This window comes from Triturus cristatus, chromosome 2_1 (genome assembly GCF_964204655.1).
Source record: "Triturus cristatus chromosome 2_1, aTriCri1.1, whole genome shotgun sequence".
Classification (NCBI taxonomy): Eukaryota; Metazoa; Chordata; class Amphibia; order Caudata; family Salamandridae; genus Triturus; species Triturus cristatus.
Genome location: NC_140581.1, coordinates 225,093,735 through 225,118,397, shown reverse-complemented (window position 1 = coordinate 225,118,397; position 24,663 = coordinate 225,093,735). Strand labels below are relative to the sequence as shown.

At 46.1% G+C, this 24,663-nt stretch overlaps 1 protein-coding gene across 2 annotated transcripts in view; it reads left to right on the top strand.

Moving 5' to 3' along the window:
• Positions 1-24,663, top strand: part of ATP8B1 (ATPase phospholipid transporting 8B1) — a 546,944-nt gene that overhangs the window by 237,374 nt on the left and 284,907 nt on the right. For both annotated transcript variants that reach the window (XM_085630200.1, XM_085630201.1), the window contains exon 13: positions 19,432-19,640. In XM_085630200.1, coding sequence (XP_085486326.1) covers positions 19,432-19,640 — 209 coding nt within the window. The remainder of the gene's footprint in view (positions 1-19,431; positions 19,641-24,663) is intronic.

The window sequence follows — 24,663 nt, the reverse complement described above, 5'->3', positions numbered from 1 at the left end:
ACAATTATGGCACGGTATGTATGCCCAGTTTAGCCTAATGTCCTGTGAATACATTCTGTAAGTAGTAAGTTTGCTTAGTTTTCACATAGTTACTTAACTGCCTAGTGGACACAAGGAAACGAAACAGACTATTCTACAGTACCTGTTGTTCCTTGGAGCCAGTGCCCTTCTAATGAAAGGAATACTAAACAATTACAAGGTCCCAAAGAGGAGACCGATTGCATTGCAAATGCTTGTTTTTTTCTTCCACCAGCTTTCTACCTGCCGTTTGCCAGCCACCCTGGAATGAGCTTAGTCCTATATCTTCTGATGATACAGTGTACCACACCTTCTCTTAAACTGCCCTCCTCACATTACATTTATCATGGGACCCATTTTTATGATGCTTTTTTTCTGCCTATTAGCATGTTGAGTAGTCCCAACTGCGGATTGTACAGTTTCACTCTATATCTTCTTAAGGGAGCTTGTATTTCATATGCAAACCTTTTCTCATCCCACAAACAATTCATATTTGCTTTAATTCCTGCTTCCTCTGGATCTTCTTTTAACCATGTGTCCACATACAGTTTTCTGTCTATTTTCAGTGTTATATTTTTAAAATCAGGACAACACTCCACCTGCTGAGAAACATCATAGTCTATCCCTCGTTCATCCTCTAACACCAATTTTTCTCTTTTTCTTTTATGAGTGTCTGGCCCAGATGGCCTCATTTGCCAGCTGTGTAATGGTTTACTTACCTTTTCAGGTGGTACAACTCTCTCCGTATAGCAATATCTTGATTCTCTTGCTGATGATTTCTTTGACACTTTAATGGACAAATGCACAAAGTTTTGAACCCACCTTTCTTCTTCCAGCCCAATCTCACCAGCTTTTCTACTTCTGCAACATGCTAAAATACATTGCCTTATTTTTCCCCTCCAAATGTTCTACTACTTCTGTACTTTCCTTAATTAAAGTAACCATACATTCATCCATGCAAAATTCCTTTGACCTACAATGCGTATTGCTCCACCTCAAAGGCAAATATTCCAGTAATGTGTGTGTTGTTTCTCCAACCGTCCATGTGCTTCACCACATAATAAATCTTGTTACCTAGAAACAGATATTACCAGCCTATCTGACTGTTTGACAAAATCACAAGGTCACCACTAAACAATCGGAGCATCCTTGTATTGTTTAAGAGTGAGGAACTATCAAAGACCATGTTTAGGTTAAAACTCCTCAGATTTACAGAGAATCTAAGCCATGGACAGCCTTTCTCGGCCATTCAGAGGCAACTACTAGTTTCATGATTTTGTTCTTCTCTCCACAGACAGGTTAATCTGACAAGTGCCTACCCGAGCAAACCATTAGCAGCATCCACCATAAAGACTATATCCTCATCATGTCGCCTAACCTTTCAGCATTGCTTTTTCAATAATGTTATTTGTTTTAATATGGAAAAAAGTAAAGAAAATTACAAAAGCACCACAAACTCCCATGCCTCCAATCCAAAAGTCACCGGGTCATTCCAGTTATACACATTCAATATATTCCCTCCAGCCTCTCCACATGCAGTAGCTGTTAAAGTTTCCCTGAGGGGCAGGGGTGAAATTGAGTGTGTCAGAGACCCAGGCTATTGTCCTACTTTGTCTCCTCTTCCAACTCTGATGTTTAGGGGGATTCAATGTGCCGGATCGTTGCACATCTACAAGCTCCTGCATTGTGTCTGTGCCCATGTTGCCAGATCATCAGCTACTTTCTTATCTCTTTTAGATGCTCTGATATTTGGCTTCTCGAATAAAGCGCACTCCTAGATATCCCTGAACCATATGTTTACAGATGGACCACAAGTACAGAGCCAGCCCATGGCTATTTGCTGTTTTGCCGATACCAAAATCAGTAATGCAATACCTGTACTGCATTTTGCCTTTTCTTCAGGTTTGGTACAGCCCCTAATAACTTTGTTTGGAAGAGACTTCCAACTGAAGGTCCCTTCAGCCTCATGATCACTCACTCCCAGAAATGTGACACTTTATCACACATCCATGTGAGATGCAGAAACGAAGACTACCCAACCCCACACTTGGGTCAAATTCCAAGTAATAAATCTTTCTCAATTTTACTGGTGTCAGATTTGTGTGGTGTAAGAAGTTAAAGTGTATTAGTTTGAATCTAGAGTTCCATGAGATCCCACTTACCAGAAAGCAAGACTCCTCTTCCTCCCTGTCAGGAATATGTTCATGAAAGTTGATCTCTCATATCTGCCTGCTCTTTGGTGATGGCTTGGCCCTACCATCCTTAAGGCCTTTGTCCCAAAGGTATCACATGGCTATCTTAGTCCATCTACAGGATTTCCTTTAAGATGCAGGTTTAAGAAAGTCACTCAAGATCTCCCTGGCCCTCCTGGCATACTGCAAGAGTTGATCCAGATGGACCTCGAACTTTTCATGGGAAGAAATGAAGATCTCATCCGGATTTAAGTCTCCCAGTGTATAGCATATCCGCATTGGAAAGGTTGTAAGGACCATATATCCAGTTCCCTTACCAACGGCAGTCTTTTCAGGATTCTTTTGCCTACCATTTCCCAGATCTTTCTAGTCTGACGTATTAGGTAAGTACATTTTACAGTCGGCTGATATGTCCTCCCCTATTATCAATAGCTCCAGCATTGTTGGATCCCTGTGTAGCAGTTTTTCGCAATTATCTTTGGTCAATGACCTTGGGGCGTGGAGTTTGGTTCGCGGCAAGATGGTTGCTTGAGCCTCTGGCTCCAGAGCACAGAACTATCCTGCAGAAATCCTGCCTCACACCGCTTGAACTTTGACAGGTGGCGGTGACCCGAGCATCGGAACTAGTTGGCAACCCGGGATCGAAAATCCAGACCTTGGGGAAGCTTTTGGGCCGAGAAACCAGTGGCGGATGGCCGCGAAACGCGAGGCCTCTGATCCCCATGAAACAGTAAAGATCAGGGCGGAGCGACGTCGCAATGCGTACGGCACAGCAGACACGGATGGGACGGTCCTTCCTGCTATAGAGGCCCGGAGCAGATCGGTGAGAACGACGTTAGCAGCTGGTGAGGCACTGCTGCGGACGGGCAGTGGTGGGGGGAGTCTGCCCTCAAGGGTGCGTGGGCATATACATTTGAATCCCCGGCTGGCCCGTAGAGCTCGCCTGCCCTCTTGACCCCTCTTCACCTGCCCGGCGTTCGTGTGGCGGCCGGAGCAGAGTTCAGCGCAGAAGAGCGCTGAAGTACATAACTGGCTCAGTGGAGGAGCACGACAGGCGGACCAGAGGAGCCACGACGTCCCGACAGCGCTCTGCAGGCCGGGGCTCGGCTTAGCAACCAGAGGGAGCCGCCATTTTGCCTGTTGTCGGGAGGGACACCACAGTCAGCCACCACGTGTTTCCCCACGGCAGGCGCGGCAATTTTATACGTTGCACCGTGGATGCAGGTGCCAACAGTGATGTGGGGTCGGGGTGGAGCATAAATGTGCAGGAGCTTGGCAATCCTGGCCGGTTTGCTGTATATGCTGAAAGTGTGACGCCGAAAGGGATATCGTAGCAGACACTCTGGGACATCCCTGCACTTCAGCTGCAGAGTCCGGGACACAAAGACACAGTTCAGAGAGAGGGCTCTGACTGCAGCGACTGGCTGGTGCACTCGCGATTGGGCTTTGTGCACCGCTCTACACCGGGCATTGAGAAAGAGGTGAGGCTGCAGTCTCTGTGGAAAGCCGCTCCACACAAGAATAACGCTGACAGAGGTCCTATACAGGAGAAGTATAGGTGCTTGCTCGAATATGACAATCCTTCTGGGATGTGGCGTGGAGGGCTGAGCTGAGCTGGACTGAAGTAGAGGCACGGTGGGGACGCATGTCAAAACTGGATTATCACCGAGACATGCCTGACTGCGGCGGTGTACCTGCTCCGGACCCCAGCTGAGTGGTGAGCGGGGAGTCCAGTGCGGCAAGGGGCTCCATGTGGTACAACTTTACTTGTCTAGCCGCGCAAACACGGGTGGAGTATCAGACCCTGCCTGTGCTTGGGTTGAGGCGGTGCGGGGTCTGGAAGAGAGGCGGGCACTAACAGGTGGAGCACCTTTCAACGGGATCATTCTGCAGCGCTGCAATCATATATCCCGCAGCGGCTTGGGACCAGCAGTCTCGGAAGTTTGCTACCTGTGAGGAGTCTTCCTGTAAACCAGTATCATCTAGCTCCTGAGGGGGTAGTTGGCGCCGCTGTGTGTATCGGCAAGCTGCAGTAGTAGATACGATGGGCAAGTCGGACAGGACCCAGTCGAAACTGGAATTCGAGCAGAAGCGCTCTAAAACCCAAGACCCTGATTTGGGGGAAGCAAATAGACCAACTCCCCCGATGGAAGACGGACAAGATATCCGGTGTCTGTTGCTATCAATGGAGAAAGGATTGCAGAGTGGCATTACCTCCCTGGGCACAAAGATTGATGCCCTTTCATATAGGATGGGGCAACGGCTTGACAAGCATGCTGAGACTGGACATGTCCGAGCGACGACTTTCAGAAGTCGAGGAAGCGCAGACTACGCTGGATACGGATCATAAAAAGCTTGGAAGGATCATGCAGGTGCTGCAGGATATGACGGAGTACCTTGAGGCCCGTTCACGACGCTGCAACTTAAGGATCACGGGCCTGCCGGAGACAAGCAAACTGGGAACATGGAACGCTTTGTGGAAAAACTGCTGGTAGAACTGCTTGGCGTGGAGGTGTTCTCAAATAGGTTTGTGGTGGAGAGAGTGCACAGATCCTTGGGCCCCCGCCGGGTGCCCCACCGCGTCCAATTATAGCAAAACTGTTGAACTACCGGGACAGGGATGCGGCCCTATGCTCGGCCAGGGACAAACAGACACTGCCTTATGAAGGGTCGAACATTTCACTCTATCCGGAGTTCACTGCCCGAGTGCAGGAAGCCCGTCGGCAATTTATCCCACTAAAGAAGCAGTTGCGGGAGTTTGGTTTGGACTACGTGATGCTGTATCCGGCCAAGCTGCGGGTGAACAGGCAGGGGAGGTCCCACATCTTCATAGAACCGAAGGCTCTGCAGAAGGCGCTAAGAGACTGGAACAAAGAGCAGAAGCGGAGTCCGGAGAGACCGTTACGGGAAGAGGCCACTGGGGGATCGCTGGAGGAACAAGACTGAGTCTGGGGGCAGGGGGAGTAGGGGGAGATGGGGGGGATGGGGGATTGGACGAAGGTATGGTATATTATGCTGTTCTGAAGCAGACAATCACTGATATATTGCTATGCAGATTTCCAGTTAGAAGGCCTGAGGGAAGCGGTTAAATGATAGCAGAAAGATTGGTTTCGGCTTTAGTGGAGGTCACAAGACTTCATCAGCAATGCGTGCAATTTCAGAGGGTACACGACACTGTGATGCGGGTCATAGACTGATAAGCGTAGTATTCTATTATGGTTTAGCGGTGGGGACTAGACTTGAATTCTGCGCTCGGAGGTCGAGACTATGTACAAAGTACGGAGCGACCTCCGCCCGCGAGTGTAAACCACCACCTTTTAATTTGTTGGGGGTGGGTAGAGGGAGGTGTGGGAAGTCCCTATACGGGATGCAGCGCGGCTGAGTTGTGGGTGGTCAGCCATGGCTGGGGGGCGGCGGGGGAAGGGGTGGATCGCAGTTCTTTATTCAGAGGTTAGTCAGGTCGGAAAAATTGTCATATATCTTACAGTACACCAGTCAACAGACAGGATGGTAATGACTAGCGAAGCCACTTCCCAGAAACCGGTGGACTCCCTAAGAGCGGTGACTTGGAACATTGGAGTCCTTAATGATCACCGAAAACTACGTAAAGTATTGAACTATCTCACTCGGCACAACACTGACATTGCTTCCTACATGAGACTCATCTCCCGATCCAGAGCCCCATGATGCGATCTAGGGGTTTGGTGGGGAATATTAACGCGGCTGGCTTCACAACACATGCTAGGGGGGTAATGACTTGGGCTAACCCCAGGTCAGACTATAAGCTGCAATTGTTGTCGGCTGATGGCGGTAGGTTTGTGATCTCGCGCTGTCAGGGCAGGGGTCTAGACTCACTATTGGTAAATGTATACGGCCCCAACTATGACTGCCTGGAGTTTTTCAACCCGCTAGCCAACATAGTGAGAGAAAGCGGGATGCCTCAAATCCTCTGGGGAGGTGATTTCAATATGGTTAGGAACCCGAGCCTAGACAGATCAGGGGGTCTGATCAGAAGGCAGGCGGCGGCGGTTAAAACATTAGATAGGGCAATGATCATTATGGCACTTACGGATGTGTGGAGAACACTCAACCCTACGGAGGGTGGTTTTACGCACTACTCCGCTTACCATAACCTACACACGTATCGATTACTGGCTCGTTTCAACGTCACTCATGTCCCAGGTTCGTTCGTGTCAGGTCCAGCCGCGTACCCTGTCGGATCATTCTCCTATACTACTAGTCTTGTCCACTCCTAAGAAGTCCATACCTCTATTCACATGGTGGTTTCCCCCATACTCTCTACTGGATCCCCTCTTTAAAGAGGAGATGGCGGATGCGATAGAGATGTTTTTTGCCACCAATATTGGTTCAGTAGACCATTTCCAAATGGTTTGGGAAACGTTTAAGGTGTATATTAGAGGGGTGGCCATAACCAAGCACTCTGGGGTGCTTCGAGATATCCAACAGATTGTCAAATCTGGAGCGCAAATTGGGGGATTTGGAGGCCAGACAGCAGTCAGGGATAGAAGAGGGAACTACAGAAGTGCTGAAGAAGTTGTTAGAAGAATATCATGAGGCAGCGGACAGCGAAGTGCAACATTTGGGGAAATATGCCACAGCACGAGTGTATGGAGAGTGCGACAGCCTGTATCAGTACTAGCAAATATTCTTACGGCTAGGCGGAAAAAGACCTCCATAACCAAGGTCAGATCGGAAGGGGGGGAGCTGCTCACGGAGGAGCCAGACATTGCTAACTGCTTCAAATTGTATTATTCGACCCTGTACGCTTCACGCCAGAACGACATAGATGGGGAAATTCTGAATTATTTGGAGCACATTAAGTTACCCTTCCTGGCTAATCCGCATAGGGAATTCCTGGCTCTCCCCATAGAAAAGAACGAGACCTTGGAGGCACTAGCCGGAAGGAAGGCGAATAGTGCCCCAGGTGCGGATGGCCTTACAGTGACTTTACAAAACCTTCATAGATCTCTTGCTCCCACATATATCGGAGTTGTTTGAGGACATGCGTGAGGCTATTCTGGTGGCTATCCCCAAACCCGGTAAGCCCCCAGAGGAGTGTAGCTCTTACCGTCCGCTCTCCTTGCTAAACATGGACACTAAGTTGTTTGCTAAAGTCTTGGCCACGTGCCTGGCCCTGCTAACCCCGGAGCTAGTCGCTCCGGAGCAGGCAGGGTTTGTACCCGGTAGAAACCTCACTTATAATTTGCGTACGGTATTTGGCACCATGCAACATGTTTGGCGGGTTTCTAAGGTGCTTGCTGTCTTCTTAGACATGGAGAAGGCGTTTGACTCAGTGGAATGGCCTTTTATGCGACAGGTTTTGACTAGAATGGGACTGGGTCCGGTCTTTTTGCAGATGTTTGGGGTGCTATACAATGCGCCTACTGCGCGGATACGGCTGGGGGGGACTTGGTCACAGACGCTATCCCTATATCCAGGGGAACACGTCAGGGCTGCCCTTTATCACCAATAGTATATGCCTTGATTGCTGAGCCCTTAGCGTGTGCACTCCGGGAATACCATAGCCTTAGGGGAGTGAGTTTTCCTACCTTCAAGATAGTGGTCTCCACGTACGCAGATGACACCCTGCTCTACGTCAGAGACCCTGAAAAAAATCTGTCTCCGGTGTTGCCAGAGGTGGTACGCTTTGGGGCTCTTTCTGGTTTGAAGGTCAGTTGGTCGAAGTCCATTGCCTTTCCGCTCACCCAGTCCACTACCCCATTTGAGATGGAATACCCGCTGCAGTGGTCAGATGATTCTGTCGGATACCTTGGGATAAGGTTACATATGGACTCTGAAATGGTTCTTGGAGAGAATTATGGGAGGGCGGTTGACAAACTAGAGGATGATGTAGAAACTTGGATTGGGCTTCCTCTAACACTGGTCGGTAGGATATCCATTATGAAGATGGTAGTGCTACCTAGATTTCTATTCCTGTTTACTAATGTCCCTATAGTGTTGCTGCGCGCCTAATTTTGCCAGGCTTAATAAATCCCTAGTGCGGCTGGCATGGGCGGCCTGGGCACGCCTGATTTGGAGTTGTATTATTGGGTGGCGCAGGGAGCACAAGCGCATAGCTGGATTCATGGTGCGGAATCAGTTCCATATCTCAAGCTAGAGAGATTGTTTGCCGATCCTCTCCCACTCCCGGCAGTCATCTTTGAGCCAGTCGAACTGGGTTTTTGGACTCCTTAAATTCAACTAGGCATGCATGGAATAACATATTGCAGCAAACGGCGGGGGCCATATTATACTCTCCGGAGATGCCCTTAGACTGGGTGGTTTGGATGTCCCCCCTGCAGAGATAAGGGGGTGGTACGAGCCCTCCGAGCGCTGGGCATCCACAGGGTAGGGGAACTGTTTGCAGACGGTGTTGCTAAAACATGGGATGAAGTTGCGGTCACGGCGGAAGCTCCCACTTTGCTACAGCGTTTTCAGTTCCACAGGGTGAGTGGGGCATTGCGGCAACATCTAGGGGACGACATGGTCGAACCCCCTGAGGTTGTTAAATTATCATATGTCATCAAAACTAAATCTCCCCGTAAATTAATTTCCAAATTATATAACATAGCAATGTCCCAGAGGGTTCAGCAGTACACCAAAGCCAGACTGGCCTGGCAGAGGGATCTGGACATTGTGATAGACAACGCCATGTGGGCATATTGCTGTGCCAGCACGCGTCGAATATTACTGGTTAATTTTAGTTTGCTGGGTTACTGTGAGAGCTTTGTCCCTTATGATGAAGATGGTATTATGGTGGTCTGCTCAACCAGTTAGGTCCTAACACAAAGAGGTTCCTTAATCTTACTAGCAGAACAGCGAGATCTTAATGAGTGGTGTCGAGAGCAGCAAAGTCCAATTACCCTCCGGTTAATGGTCCAATACAGGGCAACATAAGACTCCAAGTCCAGAAGGATCCAGTCCAATAGAGGTGCAGTAGATGCTGGATGCACAGAAGCTCCCAAGGAGGAGCCCCAGGGCACAATTAAGGGGGAGGGCCAAGTTAATGCACGAGGGGTGCAGCCCAGGCTACAAGTCAGCCCCAACAGGCCCAGGTTTCTCAATTCCCCACAGCTGTCCCTCTGGCCTGGCACAGCCACCACCCAACAGTAGCAATCAACCCCAGATCCTGAGTTTGAGGTGAAGCCGAGAAGCAGGCCAAGGAGCACAATCCAAGCTTGTCAGATTTGCAGCGTCAAGAAATGTGCAGCATGCCCAGACTGCTCACACGCCACCCTCCAATTGGAGTCTCAAGATCGCCACACTGCACAGCAAAACTAGAGCCTCAAGGGGGAACGGCAGAGGATCACTCATTCCATTGGCCATCTCATCCATTCAGGTCCCCACATGGGTGGGAAGTGCCATTCCCGAGGCAGGCCTCTACGGACCAGGCCGTGTGGTGCCACCATGTTTCTAGGTTAGGAAAGGAGGGCCTGGGCATTTGGACCAGGACTGTGTAGCAGTCGCTTGGGTCAGCGGTTTTCTGGGTGACGAGAGCGCCTACTTAATCCTCGGAGCACTCTAGTAGCTCCCTCACAAGCCAACTGCGCTCAGGGTACTTTAGAATACCTTTTTGGATAGGAGCCACCGGTTACTTCGTGTTGCCGGCCATATTGCTTGGCCACGCCCAATCAGCATTGCATGGAAGACAGCTTCAACAGGTAATTTTATATGCCCCAAAATATCCCAACTCAGTCACAAATCTGAAAACATCTATAGTTGATCCCAAGGACCTGGCAAACTATTGTGTGATCTCTAACCTCCCACTCCCAGATTACATTGTGAATATGAACTTCCTGACTGACTAGCAATCGGGTTGCCTGTGCGCTGGAACCAAAGCTACCTTAGTGGATATCACAGGGACTTGCCCCTATTGCACAATTCTACACTTTAGGAAGGTGCCCCTTTTTGACACGGTCGCCCCCACTTTTTGCCTGTTATTATATTTTATTTTTTAAAAACTTTATTTATGGCGTTTTAGGCAAACATGTTATAACAAGGCAATGGTAATTCAGTCAGTGCAAGTTATACTATCCATATATATTCCACCTCTGCATCTGTATACAATAGCAATGTACATATCCAGATAAACCAAGATCCCCATGTGAAGGGGTCGCAGTAGTATCAGCATGCTAAATCTAAATCTTCCATATTCGGCAGGCCAATATGTCATATAGTAAGAGTGTTGTCCATAACATTCGAGTATAGTGCTATTCAGGGGCAGATGAGTCCGCTGCATCCTGGGCTAGAAGATAGTCCTGTAATGGCCCCCAGATATCTTTGGGCTTAGAGGCAGGAGGTAAAAGTTCAGCATATGTGGTGCTTAGTTCCTGACAGTACATCAGATCTGCAAGCCAATCCTTGAATTTTGGTGCTCGGCCCCTTCCCCCACCTACATGCCACCCTTCGTTTAGCCAACAAGAGGGACAGTGCTATGAATTTCCTACATTTGGCAGGTATCTGTTGTGTGTATCCTAGTAATGCAATGAGCGGATCTCTACCCACACTAATGTCCACCATCTTCTCTAGGGCCGTGAACACCTGCTCCCAATATTCCTGTATCTTCTTGCATTCCCAGGCCAAGTGTATAAATCCCGCCCCCGGTTGGTTGCATCTTTCACATCGGTCATTATCTGCTAGCCGAAACCTGAGCTTTTTCGCTAGTGTATAGTATAGTCTATGTAGATATTTATAATGTAATACTCGTAGCCGACAGCTGGCCGAGATCTGCGCTGTTTGTAGATAGCAGCAGCGCCATTGTTCTTCCGTAATGTCCACCATCTTCTCTAGGGCCGTGAACACCTGCTCCCAATATTCCTGTATCTTCTTGCATTCCCAGGCCAAGTGTATAAATCCCGCCCCCGGTTGGTTGCATCTTTCACATCGGTCATTATCTGCTAGCCGAAACCTGAGCTTTTTCGCTAGTGTATAGTATAGTCTATGTAGATATTTATAATGTAATACTCGTAGCCGACAGCTGGCCGAGATCTGCGCTGTTTGTAGATAGCAGCAGCGCCATTGTTCTTCCGTAATATCCTGCCCCATGTACTCCCCCCCCCCCCCCCCCCCACCCCCCCCCCACCCCCCCCCCCCCAATGCTGCAGAGCCAACAATTTGTCCTCCATGCTCATGTATCGCATGATATAGGTTAGATACCAAATGCTTCCCATCTTTGGACCCCAAGATCTGATGTAGAGGACCCAAACATTCCGGTTCCCGCAGAAAATCAGGGAGGAGCGACCTCATTCCTTGTCGTAGACGCACGTACAGAAACGCATCCAGTGGTGTGTACTGCATTCCCTTCATGAAGTGGTCCAGCGTACGAGACGAGCAATGTATTAGCCCGCTGAGCGGTATCGGTTCCGCGAGCCAGTCCTCCATTGCCACTTGTGGCATATACCGGGGGGGGGGGGGGGTAGATCCAATAATATGCATATTGCGCCTGGGCACTCAGAAAATACACCGCAAAGTCAGGTATGTCAAGCCCTCCTTGGTCATATGGCCTAGTCAGTAGTGCCCAGCGCAATCGCGGCTGCCTACCGCCCCAGAGTAACCTAATGAGTTCAGAGCGTAATTGATGAAAGAAATGTTTCCCAGGGTAGTATGGTATATTGAGAAATAGGTAAAGAAATTGTGGTAGTACTATCATTTTAATGATAGATGCCAGTCTCGCCATTGAAAGGGGCAGGGAGATCCAACGCGTCACACTTATACTTAAGCGCTCCATGGCAGTACCGTAATTCGCCCGTATAGTCTCCTCCCTCTCCCGAGTTACCTGCACCCCCAAGTACCTTAGCTCGTCACTGCACCACTTCAGCGGAAAAGGGGTAACTGCATCCGTAAGTGGAAATACCTGGGATTTTCCCCAATTAATGCCTATTCCAGATAGCCGACCAAATCATATGAATTCCCGTAATAATGGGTTTATGTTGTCCTGGGGGTCTCTAACATAAAGCATAATATCATCCGCATACAGCGATATCAATAACTGTCTGAGGCAGCACCTGAATGCCTTATCCCGATGGACTTGTCGCAACCTGGAGGCCAGGGGCTCCACCGCGATGGCAAACAGCGGGGACAGCGGGCATCCCTGCCGTGTCCCCCTAGTTATTAAGAGTTGCTGAGATGTATACCCATTAATCAAGACCTTAGCCGAAGGTCGGTGATACAATAACTGTATCCACGACAAATATAAACGTGGGAAACCCATCCTCCACAGAACCTCAAATAAATAGTCCCATTCCACCGAGTCGAAAGCCTTGGTGGCATCCAGGAACACCGCGGCCAATGGGAACTCCGGCGACACTGTCTGAATTAGTGAGAACAGAGTTCGTAGATTATGAGATGTCGCTCTACCCGGCACAAACCCGGACTGATCTGGGAGTATCAGTTTATCCATAAGGAGGGACACCCGATTTGCCAGCACCTTAGCCAAGATCTTAGTATCACAATTCATCAGCGACAATGGCCTATACGAATCGCATGATTCCGGGGGCTTCCCCGGTTTCAACAGAGAGGTGACCATAGCCTCCCTCATCGAAGGAGGCAACACTCCCACCTCCAATGACTCTTCGTATACCTCCTTGAGCACTGGTGCCATGATATCTATGTAACTTTTGTAGAATTCTGCGGGGAGTCCATCCGATCCCGGCGCTATACCATTTTTTAGCTGCATTATTGCTTCCCGTATTTCATCCAATTCGAACGGGAGGCATAGAAACTCCCGTTGCGCATCACTAAGCCACCCCAGTGCTACGTCCCCCAGCAAATCGTCGAGCTCAAGTGGCCCCTGTCTCTGCGAGGTGTACAGCTTCGTATAATGATTACAAAATGTGCCTAAGATATCCATTGAGTCCCGTGCCGGTGGCTCCCCTGGTACCTGTATTTCCAAGATATGCCAGACAAAACAGGTGTGTCTAGTCGGCGCCGCCAATGCCTTACCTGGTCTTTCCCCTTCCCCATATCTGCGAGCCACCCAGTGACGCCCTCTGTGTTTCACTTCTCGCTGCGCCGTTTCCTCATATTCACTTTTTGCCTGTTATTCAATGTGATTTCGACTGGAAGTGCAATAGGTTCCTGCTGTCCAGGTCACCAGTGCCAGATATTTCTCAAAACTGTACAAATATTTCCCCCAATTGGCAATATCTTTAGCACCCTCTAAGTCCCTAGTAAATGGTACCCACGGCCTGAGGTACTAAAGAGGGCCCCCCCCCCCCGAAGGGTTGCAGCACGAATGGTGCCACCATAAGGGGTTCCTCTTCAAACCCTTGCAGGACTGCCATCGCAGGCTGCGTGTTTTGGTGCAGACCAAAGTGAAAACATGGCATGACCCACATCCCAGTGTGAAAGCATGCTCAAGCCTCGTCAGGATCCTGAAGCACTAGGATGCACACCAAAGAATTGTCAGTCAAACGAGTTCAAACTGCTTATTTCCATTTTAATCCGGTTTAGTCCATCAGTAATTCAAATTTACCCATGTCTTTATTCAAATAGTTAACCGTTTCAACAGGTGCCGATCAGGCTTTCCTCCAAAACACGCATGAGTTCACTGTTCTTCATAGTGCAGTATGGGCAATGTAGACTCAGTGCATTTCAGGCAAGACTGCCATGCCTCAGCGGTAATTATGATTAAAGAACATCCCATATGTGGATTGTGGGTCCAACATAGAGGACCGTAACTGAGGGGAATATACTCAACTGCAAAATTGAGAAGAGCCTGTTGCCCGAAGGATGAGTAACTGAATGACACACAATCAAATAATCTGGAACTATGATAAGTGGGGAAAAGCATAATGAGATCCTCCGAGTATAAAACCTGTGTATGATAAAATGACCTGGGTGTGATAATGTAACATGCATTAATGTAATGAATAAAATAAAAAGAATGTTATAAAAAAAATTCCCGTAAATATCAAGTCACCAACTTTAAAATAAACATGATATTTTATCATGTAATTTGAATGACATTCAATCAAGACACCAAATAGATGTACAACCATATTCCTGTGTTTATAATAAACGTAATAAAAAAGTGAACAAACCAAGTTATTCAAAATGGTGATTGCAAGTTTCTACCAATTGGAAAACAAACGTACTCTGTCCCAAAAACTTACAGCCAAACACATGCAATAAATATACATAAAATGCTTGTGCATGCAACCACACCTAGTGTCTCAATTAAACATGTTACATGAGTGAACATAAATGTGCCAACGTATAAACTATAAAATTCCTGCACTAAAGAAACTCCCCACGACTTTCCAGTCCCAGATAAGTGCTAAAATTAAATGCGGTCAAATGAAACAAATGTGCTAAATTTAAACCTGGTGACGCATGCAAACTTGTGACCGGGAACACCGAAAAAACATAATACTGTGCTGACTCCATCCGTGCTAGATATGAACACAAAAATCTCTTTAAAATTCTTTCAAAAACCAAAAATAAGAAATAAACATTTCCTGCAAATGAAAAATTATAAACAAGTGACATGCGAAATTCATCCTATGCTGGCCTTCTAAATATACGCAATGTTAAAAACCATGCTCTGTCAACATGCAACTATCAATATTCACAATATATCAGGTCTGACTGAAAGTGTGCTACTGGTGGATTTTTTTCCCCAATAATTGAACAATGCAATTACTCTGGAATTTAACTGTGGGTGCAAACTAAACTGTGGACGGAAAATGTGATGCCATGAAAAACGTTCATAGAATGCACTCCAGTCTTCAATTTTACTGTTGCTGCTCACAGTCAAGCATGTAGGGTACGCCACCCTGGAATGCGCTCCATCCGTTCGCGTGAAATAATGAAAACCTGCTCAAGCCTCGTCAGGCTCCTTAAGCCCCAGGATGCACAACCAAAGTATTGTTAGTCAAACAAGTTCAATCTGCTTATTTCCACTTTAATCAAGTTTATATACAATGACATTCGCATGAAATTCAATCAAGTCAAATAGATGTACAACCATATTCCTCTGCTGATAATAAACATAATAGAAAAAAGCAACCAAATCAAGTTATTCAAAATAGTGCTTTCAGGTTTCTAGCATCTCATCTTAATAAACCCACACTGATTCCAGTGATGGATTTATTAATACCTGCATGCAGAGGGCTCCTTAGAGGTGTCTCCTGAAAACTTACCTGCCTCTGGTGTGTTGAATAACTAGTTTCTGCCAGCCTGCCACACAAGGCAAGTTTTTGACTTCTTAGGGTTAGAGCCTTTTGCTCACAGGAGCTCGGGAGCAAAGCCTGTCCGAGTAGAGGTGGTCACACTCTTCTCTCACCGGATGGCCTGCTGATTACCCTTCCTAGGTTGGCAAGCTTCAAAGAAGTTGCCGCATTTGAAATGCAAATCTAGCTCCCCCCTCAGGAGAGGAAGCCAACCGCCTTTGTCCAGAGCCCTTTGGCACCTGGACAGGTGGTAAAATAAGCTAGTCAGGTAGGCGTGCCCACCCCCAGGCTAGTACAACCCCAAAATGGCCTAACCAGATGTGGATACAACTTTCAGAAGTGGCCATTTTTGTGCTGGCACCCTTATCAATTCTTATATAGGGGGTGTAGTGACCACCGGGGTAGGTATCCCATTGGCTACAACTCTACATGCCCCTAATTCCCCTAACTTCAATATTTAGTGGAGTCCCTGGTGCCAGAGAATCAGATCCTGCCACCCTGAAAGAAGCAGGACATGAAGATTTGCAACTGCAAGTACAGAGGACCCAGCAACTATATTGGCACCAACCCTGTCAGCCTGCCTGCTGACTTTGACAACTGCACTAAATGATGACTTGTCCTGCAGCTGCTGAGTCCCAAAGCCCGGGAGACCTGTCACCCCTTCACCCAGGTGCCAAGACCTCCTGAGAAGTATCGGACCTACTTCCCTTCATCCCGCAGGCATCCAAAGAATCCTAAGAGGACTTTGGGGCCGCATAAACACACACCTAAAGCCACCACTGCACCTGTCGCTCCAAGCCCGAGTTGAAGTGGGCCGGGGCCTCAGTGTGGTCCCCCAGTCCTCCAGAGACAGAGTCCAGTATGGTGTCACCACTCGTGGACTCCTCGATGTTGCCTGCAGCCTCTGAACACAGGCCTCCTTTTCTGCGACTGCTCCGGTAAGAAAAAAATGGATACCTAAGAACACCTCGGCACCCATCGCCACTGGGCTGTGCAGAAGAGGACTCAACGCTGTTTTGCAACTCTCCACCTGGCCACCCTACTGCCACTGGTGGTTTTCTGCAGGTGCTGTCTTAGACCTTGTTCACCACTCACCTTAACTCCTGAGATTGGTCCCGTAGGTCGCTGTACTGTACCTGATTGCTGCATTGACTTTTCCTCCCGTAGGATAACATTGCAGCTTCCAAGAATTGCACTGTTTACGTTTTCTACTCAAGGTATTTCTATTGAAAAATGTATTTACCTGAACAAATTGCTTTTGGTGCCTAAATATAAATAAATATACTGGTTATTTTTAGGTCGAGCCTAGTAGCAGTGCGCAGAAGCTGCTCACTTTGCGAGGCATGCTGTAGTTGAGGTTGCTTTGGAAGCCTCGCCCATTCTCCTCCCATATTTTTAATTGGCTGGTGTCATTGTCCTTGGTAAATGCTGACTTCTGATTCATTATGAGGCTTGTTAGTCCCGCCTTGTTACTGCCTTGTCGCCATTTGTTACCGCCGATAACGACAACCTTTTACTTGGCATGTTACATGATCGGCTTTATGTAGGGAGTCAGCATTATTTTGTTTATGGGCACTTATGGGGGCAGTGGTGGATGCTATTTTTTTTGTATTTGTATCCTGAGTGCGGCGTCCACTTCTGAGATACCACACTCTGTTTAAATGTTTTTTTTTTTTCTTCCAACTTTCATAGTGAGCGTGGTGCCCGCTTCAGGGACACCATGCTCAGTGTTAAAGTACAAAAAAAAAAGAAACCGAGCGCAGTGTCCTTGAAGAGGCGCTGCGCTCAGTTTTAAACTTAACCATTTACAATGCAATAGGTCTTGACTTTACGCAAGTTTAAGCTATTGGCATTGTAAATGACAATGCCTTTTATTTGTTTCAAAAACCCAAAATAGACATTGTCATTTACAATGCCAATAGCTTAAACTCGCCTTAATGCGAGACCTATTGCATTGCAAATGCTTGTTATAAATTGGTGTGGATCTCCTTATTGAGTCCTGTCACATTATTGACTATTTTGTGGATTTGCAGATGTCTTGCACTCCTCTATGATGAGTCTAAGGCTGCACGAACACACTACCTCCTAGAAGAGCACCATGGGATTGCTAGGGCAAGCCCCATTCCACTTAAAAGAGAACTCCTGTACTCTTTACGTTATGTCTCGTTTTGATATATATATATATAAAAAAACAGCTTCCTACAAACAGACATTATAATCCTTTTATACCTATAAATGGCATAAGCCACCGGAGTCCATGAAATCATGTCAATAGCTTAGCGAAAAATAGCGAGTCACGGAAGCAGCCCCAAGGGTGTGCTGATCATTTCTCTTTAATGAAGAACATAAGCCCAAAATCAGTACCTGAATGCTAAACCGCAGCACTTATGGCTTTGCAAAAGGGGCTTTCTTTTGTATTGGGTGCTGGTGAAGGTAGTTGCACAACAGCAGCTGCAAATTCAAATCTGCATGGATGACACCATTCTACATAACTCTTTAGATGGCAATCTGGGAGTATGAAACGAGATCACCATCTGCTTGAGCCATAAGTACCAGTGAACAACCTGCAAGAGGTCTCTGGAGACATTATTCTCCTTCCAAAGGTAATTTGTAGCTGTTTTGTCCAGCTCCATTTCTAATGCCTGCAAACACTCCCAGAACTACACCTAAACTATGTATGAAGATCTTTTGCACTGTTCTTACTATACTGTCTTCACTGCGGCAAAACTGACTGGCGTGCCATAATGAACCCAATATCCATGTGCCCAGCGACAATCCAGAGGTCTACAAAACACCTCATTCATTTAATAAATAGGTGTTAAATAATTGATCCAGGGAAAGATAAATATTTATCGTTTCCCTCGTTTCAGCGCTTCTTCTTTCTCAAAATGCTGCAGTAGCCTAATCTTCAAGGGTCTGAGATAGTTATAGGTGAGCGTTTATTTCTGACAGTGTCTGACTCCCATTTGCTTTAAAAAGCTGTCGAGGTTGGGAATGCCCAATTAATGAGTCCGGTATTAAGATTTTAACACTTCTCTCGAAACATTCTTAAATTCTAAAGAGGAGCACGTTTTGTTCAATTTTCCACATGTTCCGAGGTGCTATGCAGGAACTTTACTCCTGTAGGCGTATACATTTAAAGCATCAGAATGTCCTTACTTTTACTTTTTGACTTTGCTCATATCTGTGTCTTGGTTGGACCGCTGATCGGATTTGTACAATACCAGCACAGAATTCACAATTCCTGTTGCTCCAAAAAGCTGCGAGATCCTTCCATAAGATATAGCACTCCCATCCGAAACCATCTTCATCAATGCAGTAAATAAACATTTATTCAGAAGATGAGATTTTAAAAGGTTGATGTAACTGGAATCCTGTGACACTGATTACAAACCTGGAGATTTCCACTCAATCTGATGGTAGCTAGGGCAAGAGGACTTTATTCTCCAGCCCTCCCCCATTCTGAAAACAAATCCCTAAAATTATAATGTATACTAATTCTCTAAGTAGCCTGCACTGGTCATTCGAGAACCCAGTTTTAACTTAGAATTTTTTTTTTTGATTTTTTTTTTTTTTTTTTAGCTTCTAAAATTCTTCTTTATTGTACTGTGACTAAATTTAACGTGGGTGGAGTAGAACATCTGAAAGATGTCACCAGTGTGCGAGGCATTACAGAGCACTCTGCAATGCAGGTGTTTTAGTCACAGAAGGACCTTCTTGCATGGACCTTCGTTGGTGATGTCCACAATGAAACTATGAAAGACAACCAGTTTAATGTTTCTGCCTTACCTTTACAGCGCAAGATGTGCACAGCATGTGAATTTGCCTATATATGCCTCAACACTAAGGTGGTATGTAGCGAACACTTTTCTATTACTGCACAGCAGGGGTAAGAAAAAGTAATTTTAAACTCATGGATAAACCATGCAGGATAGCCATGACCGACTACTTTACTACATGGCCTGTATCAAAACGAACTTGTAATTAAAGACCATTCCTAACAACCTACTCATGTTTTTCTTTTCCAGCGTTGAAGTGATTCGTTTGGGTCAAAGTTATTTTATAAACTGGGACCTACAAATGTACTATACTCCGAAAGATACACCAGCAAAAGCCCGAACCACAACTTTGAATGAACAGCTCGGACAGATAGAGTATATCTTCTCAGATAAAACAGGAACACTCACACAAAACATCATGCAGTTCAAAAAATGCTCGATTAATGGAGAGACATATGGTAAGTTGTAAGCATTGGTTCGATTTAATCGACAGTGCCAATTTTTGTAAGCATTGGTTACATTTAACCAGCAGTGCCAATTTCAATCATTAATTTTTCATTTTTTTTGTGTATTTATTTTTATGCCTGAGAAGGTAGTCTGGCACAAACTTGTCAATATTATTTTTAAAAAGTAGCAGTTATTAAACTTCTAAATGCTTTCAACTGAGTTTTAAAAGGAATAATGGTAGAAAATGTGCAACATGTTCTTCAGTCTAGAAAAAGCAGCCATGTTGGTATTTCCCCCATTTCAAGTCGTAGGCAGGTCGGCTACCAAAAATGTCTGCTCTGCTATACAAGAAAGTCAGTAGGATTTACCACGAGCCTAGCTGAAGGCAATATTATGACAATCTATGATAAAGCAATATTTTTGTCATGATAGAAGATGAAGATCATTTTAGTTTAGGCATCATCTTAAAGAAAGTAGGTTGGCTTAATCTTTTACAATGGCATATGTTGTATTACTTTTCTACTTTGCAGATGCCTGATCTCTGACACCCAAACCAGACTGCGTATAACAAGGCGCAGTCCCATCCTTTAAGAGCAAATCCTCTAGCACTTGAATTTGACACTAAAAAGTGGGGCAAACATGTCTAAAGTGTGTCAGCACTGTGCTCGACTTAAGGCTTGAGATTCTATGCATCAGAGTTGCAGGCTTTTCTCCAGGTGGACAATCCAAGTAAGATATATGGAGAGCTTTGTTTATATTGCATTTCATAGTGCAAGCACATTGACAAAAAGGATTGGGGTAACGATTCCGGTCCAGTGGTAACAAAATCGAGAAACTAGAATATACTAGGCTTGGAACGGAGCTATTTGGGTATACAAATTAAGATCAAAGGTCATGCTAAGGTTAATATTTGACAGAAATTGGATCCATATCATTAGATAATGATGACATTTTGTGGAAATGATCAGGTATAAATCCCTAAAATTCTAACTAAATGAAATTTTACATTAATTCTTTGGACACGTACTTCAGAACATATAGTAGTAATATGAAATTAAGCAAGAAATATGTCATGAGCACTCGGAAATGGTTGGAGTTCCAGCGGGGACACAGGAGAGCTGAACTGCAGCTCCCCCCCCCCCCAAGTGTGTCTCTTAACAAAGTTGATTCTGCCTGTGTGTGCATTATTGTTGGGTAGAGGCGTAAAAGGGCAACTCAAATCATTGTTACATTTTGTGATAGAGATTTTTGCACATTTGCTTGGTCATTCTCTAATTTTATAAATGATTTTCTCTTAATCGAAGTCCTTCTAGCCCCTGTGATTTCATTTAACGGTTGTGATCCACCAAGAGCATGGATATATTCCTTTCCGTGGTCTTTAATGGCAATTGTGTGCCTACTCACATGTGGCTCCACCCAGGTGCCCTGTAGTTCCAACATTGGTTGCAGCTTTATCTTCCAATCTAAAATTGTCAAGGGTTTGTTTTACAGCTCCACCCAGATTACCTGAATATAGGAGTGTGCATGGATTGTAAGGCAGAAATCCACCTTTCCTGTCTAACAGCAAAGACTCTATCTTTTGAAATCTAACACATTAATATAGCCTGCTTAGGTATTTTGTTTAAACAAACCAAGAATTTAAAGCTACCGCGATGGAAAATTAATGGCTTGTGAACTCTGTTGCTGTTCTTGTGGTCCCACTTCATTTCGCCACTTTCCCTAAGGTTAATCTAATGCCCACGTGTAGGAAAGGGCCCTCCTTTTTTTTTTTTTTTTACATGTTCAGCTTCACTTTTTGCCTGGTAGGTGATGTGATTTTTTTTTATATGTAAGTACACTGGGTTCCTGCTGACTAGGTCCCCAGTTCCAAATCTCTTTCCCCAAACTGTACAATTGTTTCCTCGATAGGCAATACCTTTAGCACCCTCTGTAAATCCCTAGTAAGTGGTACCCCTGGTACTTTGGGCTGAGGTACTAAAGAGGGTCCTCAAGGGCTACGCATGAATTGTGCCACCAAAAGGACCCCTCACCAAACACATGCACGACTGCCACTGCAGGCTGCATGTTTTGGTGCAGACAAAAGCGAAAATACGACATGGTACATACTCCTGTGTGCCATGTCCCCTAACACTGCATGTAATATTTGTAAGTCACCCCTACAGCAGGCCTTAAAGCCCTAATGCAGGGTGCCTGATATTACACGTGAGAGCATACCTGCATGGTCAGATATGCCCCTGTGCTGGTCAATTCCATCACTGTCAGTGTAAGGGAACAGGGAAGCCATTTTAGTACATGTATTGGACACTGGTAAAAACGAGATCCCCCAGCTACATGACGACTCCACTGAAGATAGGGATGTATGGTATCAAACATCTCGTGTTCATAAACACACACCAATTCCAGTGATGGATTTATTGATATATGCACCCAGAAGGCACCTTAAAGGTGCCCCATGAAAATCTATCGGGCTCTGGTCTATTAGCTGACTAGTTTCTGCCAGCCTGCCACCCGAGACCGGTTTCTGCCCTCCTAGGGTGAGAGCCTTTTGTTCTCTGGAGGTCCGGAACAAAGCTTGCTCAGTAAAGGATGTTTACTTCCCCACCCACTCCTATGTCGGCAAGTGTTGGACATGGCCTTTCTTGCGGTATTTCCCTAAAACGTTTTGGTTTTTAGTCCTCCTGGTTTTGTTGACTCTTTTTCAGGGCCTTAGGACTCTGGACACTTTACCACTGTACTGCACTGGGGAAGTGTGCGTGCCCTTCCTACACATGCGAAGAAGGGGTGCTTACTTGATTGTTTGAGGTGTTGCATCTGTGAGTGCCCTGTAAAAACGTACACCACATACCCAGGGTAGGTAGTGCACTGGCTAGTAGTGGGACGCAGCACTGATTGTGCCACCCACCAGAGTAACTTGACAAACATGTTTCATGCTTAGGTTGGCCTTTCTCACTCAACCTAGAACCGGCCTTTCACTTCCACCAGGGTAAGTCCTTGGGCATGAATCGGCTGGGTAGGTGCACATGCATGTTCTCTGCCCAGGTAGTGAAGAACCCCCAAGTGGGTTTTCCCTACCTATGAGGTTCAGCTCTTCCCATAGGGACCCCTCCTGGGTTTTGCTGGTTCTCTTGTAGTGGCCTTGGGGTTCTGGGCACTTTCCCACTGTAATTGCAGTGTAAAAGTGTGCACACCCTTTCTACCCATGTTAGGAAGTGGTACTTAACTGGATGTAAAACATGTCACCAGCCTGCCATTGCAGACCAGTGTGCGCGCTTACACCCATGGTGGTTTTTAACCGTGTGCTCAGCTTGTCATTGCAGGCCGGTGTAGACACACTTGAACCTATGGTGTTTTAAAGCACGTGTCCAGCCTGCTTTGCAAGCCTGGGTGTGCGCAATAGCACTTATGCTCAGGCTGGCTTGCTAAATCACTAGCCAGTCCTGAGGGGACCTTTAACGACCACTAGATCACCCCTAAGGTAAGTTCTGAGGGTGATGCAAGTGGTAGGTGAAAGGCAGGGCAGGTACAAGTGTGTACCCTGCCCAGGTAGTGAAGAATACCCATATATATTTTCATTACTCATACGGTTTGCTCTTCCCATAGCTGAACATGGGAGAATGGTGGAAATTACTTCAGGCTGCAGTCGTGGATTGCAGTGGAGCGGCCTCATAATGTTTCCTATCTTTGAATTCTCAATGACAACCCCTCTCCTGTGGTAAAGGTAATTTTGTCATTATTAGCTTAGAAATGCCACTTTTAGAAAGTGGAAAAGTAACAATTGATGGACGGAATGCCGAACAATGCAAATGTACACCCCCGTTCAGAAGGATCTGGTTGTAATCCATTGTTCTTTTGCTCACCACGCCACCCCAGTTTGGACCCAGGCATATGCAAATCAGTCATGACCCTGTTCCTCATGGTAACAGTCCAGCCCTAACTGCCAAGCATCCAGTTCAGGGTATTGAATTAGAGAATTGCCATGGTAGGCCTAGGTTTGACAACGTGTTGCACCGCATAAGGGTGCTGGGGGAGGGGGGGGGGGTAGAGTAGGATCTTTACTAAGTGTGCATTCTGCTTATGTCATTCAATCACAGTTGGGTCTAGTAATGCTAGTAATTTTTCCAAGTGTAATGTATGCCCAGAAGTACATGATGTTCATATTGTGTTGATTATTGTGTTGAATACAAAAATCATTTAGATACATCTCGGTATATTTATTGTGAATGCTTTACACATTGCCTCTGTTATAAGCCTGACGGCTTAGTGCCAAGCTACCCAAGGGCGAGCGCAGGCTATACAGCGAGTGTAACCACCCACCCCTGAAGGGGGTGGTAGGTTCTGCCTTAGAAATGCGAATCTGGCAGAGGAGAGGAGGCTGACACCCCCCCCCAATTGTCCATAGCCCTTTGGCACTCGGACATGTGGGAAAATTAGCTACTAGCTAGTCGGGTAGGCATGCCCACCCCCAGGCTAGTACCGTCCATTAGATGGCCTAGCCAGATATGGGTGGAACTTTTCAGAAATGGCCATCTTTGGGTTGGCAAATAATCAAAAACAACAATTCCCTTTGTATGTATTTGGACAAACCGATTATAAATCATACACCATTCATCCAAGCATACCAATATTACCAAAGAGTGCCGACCGTTTGCAAAAATCCAATATATGAATGTTTAGTCTGTAAAATCAGAAAGTCCTATAAAGAGTGCATATAATAAAAACATGGATGATTTCAAGATATGAAATACATACACAAAGGAAAGATGACACACAAGGATAGGAAGGAAACACATTGAATAAAGAGTAGTGAACTGGGATAGACAAGCTATCTTCTAATGAACGAGGGGCTGACACAAAGCCAGCTCATTTTCTCTAGTGCATCATCTAATATCATTTGTCTTGAGAAAAGTTTGAAAATAATTTTTTTTAAAGTCTGCAAAGAATAGAGATTTGTAGTTAAAGCATTATGGTATGTTATACCCTAGCACAAAAGTTAGGCGTTAAAAAAGGCTAAAGGAATAGAAAAGGGGGGCCCAA